Source organism: Mesoplodon mirus (genome assembly GCF_964341445.2).
Source record: "Mesoplodon mirus genome assembly, chromosome: 6".
In the NCBI taxonomy this organism is placed as follows: Eukaryota; Metazoa; Chordata; class Mammalia; order Artiodactyla; family Ziphiidae; genus Mesoplodon; species Mesoplodon mirus.
Window position 1 is genome coordinate 91,102,908 of NC_138982.1, and position 7,810 is coordinate 91,110,717.

The 7,810-nt window shown below is 43.8% G+C and overlaps 1 protein-coding gene across 1 annotated transcript; it reads left to right on the plus strand.

Annotated features, from left to right (window-relative positions):
• Positions 1 to 828: 828 nt before the first annotated feature.
• Positions 829 to 7,546, plus strand: DPPA4 (developmental pluripotency associated 4; the record flags this gene model as incomplete). Its single annotated transcript, XM_082624362.1, has 7 exons — positions 829 to 852; positions 2,572 to 2,731; positions 3,631 to 3,794; positions 3,882 to 3,932; positions 4,272 to 4,551; positions 6,028 to 6,223; positions 7,516 to 7,546. 7 exons carry the CDS (start codon positions 829 to 831, stop codon positions 7,544 to 7,546), a joined length of 906 nt encoding a protein of 301 aa, XP_082480488.1.
• Positions 7,547 to 7,810: the final 264 nt, after the last annotated feature.

The window sequence follows — 7,810 nt, forward strand, 5'->3', positions numbered from 1 at the left end:
AAACAAATACTCAATGGACTTTTAAAAAATTTTTTATTTTATTTTTGGCTGCATTGGGTCTTCATTGCTGTGCACAGGCTTTCTCTAGTTGCAGTGGGCGGGAGCTTCGTTGCAGTGCTCAGCCTTCCCATTGTGGTAGCTTCCCTTGCTGTGGAGCTAGGGCTCTAGGCACGTGGGCTTCAGTAGTTGTGGTGCGCGGGGTCAGTAGTTGCATTAGCAGGCAGATTCTCAACCACTACGCCACCAGGGAAGCCCCCTCAATGGACTTTTAAAACTATTATTGTTAGTTGCTGGCAGATGGGACGGTTCTAGTTATTAGTAGTACTGATGGAAAACTGAAGTTTTAATAAGTTGAGTAACTTGCTTAAGAAATGAAACGTATATGGTACAAGAAAACAGTTTTGCTTTCTTCAAGCCACTGGTTCGGCCCAGAATTCTGTTGTTTCCACAAGTTTCAGCATTCAGTCCTGTCACACGTCCCCTTCAGAAGTCTCTAGCAACTTTTCTTTTCCCCTTGGAATTTTTCTGAAGGAATTTTCAACTTCCCAGTGTCTCCGGAACCACACCCTCCGTAATAATGTTAAAAAACTCACAGGAAAGGGCCCGGAATGTTATTATGTATTCATTCATACAATAGTCATTCATGAATAAGAAAGTGTGCAAGTTTAGCTTTCACAGGGTGTAGGGGAAGGAGCAGAGGGGAGGAGAAAAGGAAAAGTGCTTACGGGCGCCGGAAGGAGGAGGAGCCTTTAAAAGAGCAATCTTGGACCAGGGGCCATTTCAGAAGAAAGGAGAGTCTTTGTTTTATCAAGCTTGAGATTTCTGAGCATGGAGAGTGCAAAGAACCAGGAGGTAAGTACAATCTGCACGGGTTTGCTTTTGTCTGTCTTTGTCAATCTTCGTGTTTCTCTTTCTCTTGGGCACACTTACTCCCTCTTTTGAGGAGAAAAGAAGGTCCCTTAGAATTTCCTTCCTTTCACTTGTTGAAAAAAAAAATCAATTTCCTGGGTATAATTGCTCCCTGGTATACTGGACCAGATCCTTTCATTTCGCTTCTACAGACACAGGTTCGAGACCAAAATTGCTGCATCTGGATTCATCTTTTCTGAGGGTCGTTAGGGCCAAGGAACAATGGGAAACCAGACGTATTGAGGAGCACCGAGGACAGCAGCTGAAGTCAGACAGGCTGTGGGGCTTTGTTGAGAAAAATTGAACCCCTCTGCCAGTGCAGCCTGACCTCTTTCCGGGTCTCTTTCCTAGAGCTAGGCCATTTTTTGCCCTCCCAATTTTAACTAAGACTTTTGGGAGGCCCCAAAGTGAGTGAGGTACAAAGTGAGCACTTTGTGTAAGTGTTATGCCAATGTGAGATTTGAATATGAATGTAAACCTGCTATAGAGATGCAAAAATATAATTTGTACTCCCTTCTTGGAGGTGATAGGATTAGATAGGGGAGCAAATCTGGGATTTAATATTGACTTGGGGTTTAATTTCTATCGAAAGTGCCTACCTGTGTGCCCTTAGTTATGTAACCTCTGAGCCTCAGCTTCTGCATCTGAAAAACAAAATAATAGATTGTTGCTGGATTGCTGTGGGGATTAAAAGAAGGAAGGAGTCTGTGGTGTGGAACAATGCCTGATGGAAACTATAGGCTCAAAAAATGTTGTTTATTTGTATCAAACAGCTTTATTCTCACTGTTCTCTTGTTTCTTTTGAATTAACCAATATTTATTGAGTGCCTACAACCAGAGGGAAAGGAATTCTACCCTTGGGGAGTTTATAATCAAATGGAGTACCAGACATGGATCAAATCACACAAGCAAATGTAAAACTGCAACTGACAAGTGGTAGGAATGTGGCAATGTGCAGTAGATTTGTATTGGTCTATAAAGTGGAGAAAAGGTTACCAGCTGAACTAACACTTGAAGTGAGATTCTGAAAGAGGATTAAGGGTTTAACGATATGAATATAAGGGAAGGTGGTGTGTGTGGAGCTGAGTGATTTCAGGCAAAGTAACTAGGTTGGAAAGGAAAGTAGTTTTGTAGCTTGGGGCAATAGTATGGGAACGGTTTATCTGGAAGAGGTAAATGGGGGGGGATGGGGAAAGGGGGGAAAAAAAACCTTCCAGGTGAGGGATAATGGATATTGTGGGTGATGTAAGGGCTTTCTCCAAAGCAGAGGCTAGTTTCTTCTATGACTTTTGTTTATTTATATATATATATATATGTTTTTTTTCTTTTTTTGGACCTTGCCGCCGAGGCTTGTGGGATCTTAATTCCCCAACCAGGGATTGAACCCTGGCTCTTGCAGTGAAAGTGCTGAGTCCTAACCACTGGACCACCAGGGAATTCCCCTTTTCTCATACTTTCAGATTGGCCTTCCACTTCTCTATCACTGCTTCCCTTTCTTATAAATAAACCTGAGTATTAAGATGATACTCAGAAGAGAATCCATGTTGCCAGTGGAGCTCAATGATTATCTTGGTACCTTGGATGTGAGGTGTCATAAGTCAGGTAGTGTATGTGGTGGGTTGGATGCCCAGAGGAGTGACTTTCTGGTTCCTCTATCCCCAGTGCAACTCCACAAAGAAGACAGAGGAAGAATATATGAGTTGCAAATTCAAAGGTACATCAGTAGATGCCGAAGAGGGACAGGGGGCTTCTGGTAAACCAGATATACTAGAAACCTCAGCAAAGGGGACCAAAAGAAAAAGATCTATAAAAAATAACAGAGGTAAGAGATCTACAGTTCCTTAAATCCTATTTCCCTGGGTTTGAGAAGACTGAGGGATTTTTTCTGAAAAAGTAGGGAAGAAATTTCAGTCCTGTATTCTGCAAATCCTACACTTCCTTCGAAGCCTAGTTTAAATCTCACCTCCTGGTTCTAATCACTATTTTGCCTACTCTAGATTCTGGGAGTTAAGGATCTTAATGTGCAATGATCTGTGGACAGAGACCTATACATTCAAAATCCCATCCTTGAAACTCTACTTCCTGTCTTAAAAATATGAGGAAAGTAGCTACCTTGCTGAGTTGGATTGAGGTCAGGGTGGAGGGTCAGTTGTAATTTACACAGAAGAATTAGGTAAACAGCCTACACTTCATCTGACTGTAATGGGCGCTCAGTCAAACCTAGTGACCATTAGCATCAGTCTTTCCTGAATGGTGAGAGCGTGTGAGGTGAAGCAGGAGACCAGAGTGCTGCCCTAGTGAGATGGGCTGCCAGAATTATGGGTATTAGTCATTGTGTAGCATTTCTGGGTGGCTTATTTTGTTTTGTGGTGAGAGGGCAAGGCATGGCCTAGTAGTTATGACCACAGGTCTAAAACTTCTATCATTCCCTGCATCGGAAATGCAATCTCTAGGTCAACCTCCTCAGGGTCTGTGGTTTAGAGCTCTCACAAAAGAGCAAGTGTGCGTGAGTAGTGGGGAGTTTTAGGAAGTAAAAATACTGAGGGATTCAGAAATATTGTCAGTTTTAGTTTTGAGGTTCTATCCCTTGAAGGTTACGAGGTCTTTGGCAAGTCATTTAATTTTACAGTGGGGATCAGAACTAAAAGTGATTGTACTTTTGACATTTTAAAAGGCTACACAAAAGTTAACTGTTGCTAATTTTATCTCATTCTCCTTCAGCTTGCTGTCCACGAAAAATGCCACAATGTTGTGACAGTGTGAAACCTCAGAAGAAGGCAATGCCGATTCCTCCTTTACCTTCTACACTGCCGCCTGTCAATCTGATTCACAGGGATGTTGTGCGCGCTTGGTGCCAGCAGTTAAAACTGAGCACCAAAGGCCCGGTGAGTGTCCAGGGTAGGAGGTGATGCTCTTGGGAGGAAGACTACGAGTCTCAGTTTGATTATTAACTCATTTTTCTCTTGTCTTAGAAACTAGACGGATATAAACGACTCTGTGAACATGCCTACCCTCATCAAAAAGTGAGTAATTTGTAGAGAATTTGGCCAAGTCGAAGGTTTAGTTATTCTCATCCTAATCACCTATTTTAGCGTCAAAAGGTGAGTAGGGGGCTTCCCTGGTGGTGCAGTGGTTGAGAGTCCGCCTGCCGATTCAGGGGACACGGGTTTGTGCCCCGGTCCGGGAAGATCCCACATGCCGCAGAGCGGCTAGGCCCGTGAGCCATGGCTGCTGAGCCTGCGTGTCCGGAGCCTGTGCTCTGCAACGGGAGAGGCCACAACAGTGAGAGGCCTGCGTACCGCAAAAAAAAAAAAAAAGGTGAGTAGAAGAATTGTCTTTAATCTTTTAAACCCTCTATGTAGAACATTCCTGCCACAGCCCAGGAGGCCAGGATCCTATCACTATCGAGAAGAAAATCAAAGATGGACAAGGGGGAACTACCTCTGGAATGTTCTGATGAAAAGATGTCTTCTGAAGTGGCTCCTCCTCCTGAGGAGGAAGCACCTGCCCTTGAAGGAGCTCCTACTCTTCAGGAAGTTGTATCAACTTCTGCCTCTGACACAGGAGCTGTGTTTGCCTCTTGGAGCAAAATGACAGCCAGGGCCATGAAGATGGAGTCAGCGCAATCACAAGAGACCTGTGGTAAGCTCATTACTAAGAACTGCTTCTGGTTCAGGTGGGAAAATAAGTTTAATTGATATTAATTGCTGATTAACTTCAGGGTATTATCAAAATCATCTGAAGACCTGGTGATTCCTGGGCCCCATCCACACATTTTTCTGGTTCAGGTCTGGGTAGGCCCTAGGAATTTACATTTCTAACAATCTCCCAGGCATGGCTAATCTGGGGACCACACTTTGAGAACCAGTGATCTAAATTAATGAGGTCATCAGAAGGGGATAGAAATATGGCTTCATTTCTTTTCGCCTCCTTTAAAGAATTAAAAGTAAAAGCAGTCTCTAAAGTCAACTGCCTGAGCTAAAGCCTTGGATCTTCTAGCATCTGTCAAGTGGCATTAACTGTTATTTAATCTAGTTCTCAGTTTGCTCGTGGTAATGTAGGTTAATAATAATACCTACCTCATGATGTTATTGTGAGAGTTACAGGAGATAAAATGAAGACCATGCACTGGTTAGCACATTACAATGCCTGTTGAGACCCCTGTCCCCCTATAACTGGTAACCTCCCCCTCCCCTTGGGAGCAAAGCCTGGGGCCAGGCCCTGCCCACTGTCTGTTGCACATAGTGGGGTGTTGCTCCAGGATCTTGCTTCAGACATGTAAGATCCCCCATCCATTAAACCACTGATGTCGCTAAAAAAAAAAAAAAGAGTTGAGACCTCTGAACTTATTTTATGAGGGCCTTCCCAGACCACTCTGGTTTAGTCTTCTATTGAAGGAAACCAGAACATCACCCCAAAATCTGCCTCTTTGCCATAAAAATCTTGAGCTGAAGGCAATCAAAAAGCAGCAAACCCAAAAAAGCTCTTCCTTTTCAGCCTAAGGCAGGATTATCTATTCTCCTTTTGTTGGAGACAGACTTATCCACTGAGAGTGGGCACCAGAGCAACCAGCAAAGAAAACTCATCCATTAGTTTACTCCCATATATTTACCTTCTCACTGTTTGCCACCCTTGGGAGCCTAAAACTGCTTCCCTTTGTCCTGTCATTTCTTTGCAAATGTATTGTTCTTTGTCAAAGATGTTACATAAGATGGAATTCTAAGCTGCCATTTTGAGCTAGTTTTTGCGTTTTTCCTGCACTATGTGCACTGCATGAACTCATCCACTGTTTTCCCCTTGTTAGTCTTTTTGTTAGAGTCCCAGGTGAAAAGCTAAGATGGGCAGAGGAAAAGCTTTGCCACCCTCCCAGCCACAGTGTCATCTACCCACTTGCCTCTACACATCCAGATATATTTTTTGTTTCTTTAAAAATATTTAACAGGAACTGTTTTTGCATTATTTTCTAAAGGGGAACAGGGTAGAGAAAGTTAGGTTTCAGGGTTCATATCTGGGAGCTGACACTTGAGGAAGACAGTAGCATCAAAGGCCATGATGCAAACTCAAAGTTTAGACTTTGGTCTTGCTATGCTAGTACTGAACCTCTCTTTCCTTCCCCAGGGGTCTGGTGGTGTGTGGTTCACGGGAGAGGTCTCCCTGCTAACACAGAGGGCTGGGTTCACTTACAATTTCATGCCGGACAGGCTTGGGTGCCTGAAAAACGAAGGAGGGTGTCTGCGCTCTTCTTGCCGCCTGCGGGCAATCTTCCTCCCCCACACCTGGAGGACAACATGCTGTGCCCTGAGTGCGTGCACAGGTAACCACCTGGTACCCTTCTACACACTAAAAGTGGGCATCTGGGTTTTAGTTGGGGGAAAGAGGAGATACATATTCATCTTATTTAGCCCTGTATTTCAAGCACAAGTTGTCAATAAAGATTTTCACAACAAGTTTTACTGGAGTAAGTGTATTCGTAGGAGAAAGGGCATTTTTATGTCAAGGCATAATGCTTCTACCTGGAGACCCATACTTTTGGAGCAGTAACCAATTGTATAATTACTATATTCCCGGTATACGCACTACACAGAAATAATGACTGGCAAAAAAACCCTTATTTTAGGTGGCCTACAGTCTAAGGGGGATGACTGGTACGTAAACAACTGTATCACCATGTGATGACTGGTATCAAAGAAGAGGTTTCTTAATTTAAGGGAAGAATTGTCTAGATGGAAAGGAGGAAGTAAGAAAAACCTGGCTTCTAGATGGTTTTTTGGTAACTGATAAGGAGAAGAGTTGCATTGGGTTGAGGACAGAGCTTCAAGGAACAGCAGTGTTTTAGGGGCATGTTAAAGGACAAAAGAAACAAGGAGAAAACCTGAAATATGAAGTCAGTGGGGAGAATTTGCATGGAGAAATTGTCTTATAAAGAAGGTAGAGGTAACATACTTGCTTGGAAAAGATAAGGGATTCAAAGCAATAAAGAATATAGATAATTTGGGGGTGGTTGAATAAGGGGAGGAGAGAAATAGAGGCTACAATTGGAGGTATTTTCTGAAAGATACAAATGGAGGAGGGGAGCAGTAGGATGCTTGGAGGGGATTGCCATGTGTTTTCTGTTAAATTGGGCCACTTGTGTTTCCGGGTTTAGCTTGGGAGAGGGGCCTGCAGAGGAGGAGGATGGAAAGAAGCCCATCCCTCTGAATAGAGGGGCTTGGAGCAGCCCAGACGTGGCTCCCAGGGATCCATCTCCTCAGCCTGTAATTGTCCAGGAATCATCCTGGGCTTCATCCCGTGCTCTCTGTTGGCTCGCTGGGGACCCACTTTTGGCGTCATGATGACTGAACACCAGAGATCTAGGGCAGCTGGCAGAGGATAGAAGCCTCAAGTGGGGCGGGGTGGGCGGGGAGCTCAAGCTGCAGGATCTTAGTTCCCTGACCAGGGATTGAACCTGGGGCTATGGCAGTGAAAGAACTGAGTCCTAACCACTAGACCACCAGGGAAGTCCCAAGGGCAATTTTATTGGCATTCCAGGAGTGGGTTTCTTGGTTATTTTCAAGAATGCAACTTGATATTTCGTCTTGATTCTAAAACATTTCCTTTGCTTTTTAGGAATAAAGTATTAATGAAAAGCCTGCAGTGAGATCACAATACCAGTAAAAAGGGTACAGCTATGATTATAATTAATGATAGAGAAGTGACTACAAATCAACTCCACGGTGCTATTTGACAGCTGAACTCTGGGCCACTCTGCACTCTCCATGCTTCCTGCTTACAGGGTTGCGTGAAAAAAAGCCTGTGAACGGCCAAAAGTGGAAGTGGCTAACTCTCCAAAGATTCCCAGCCCTAAGGGAGCAGATGAGAAAGGAGATGGGGACATTTTAAAAATGCTAATTCGATGAATGGA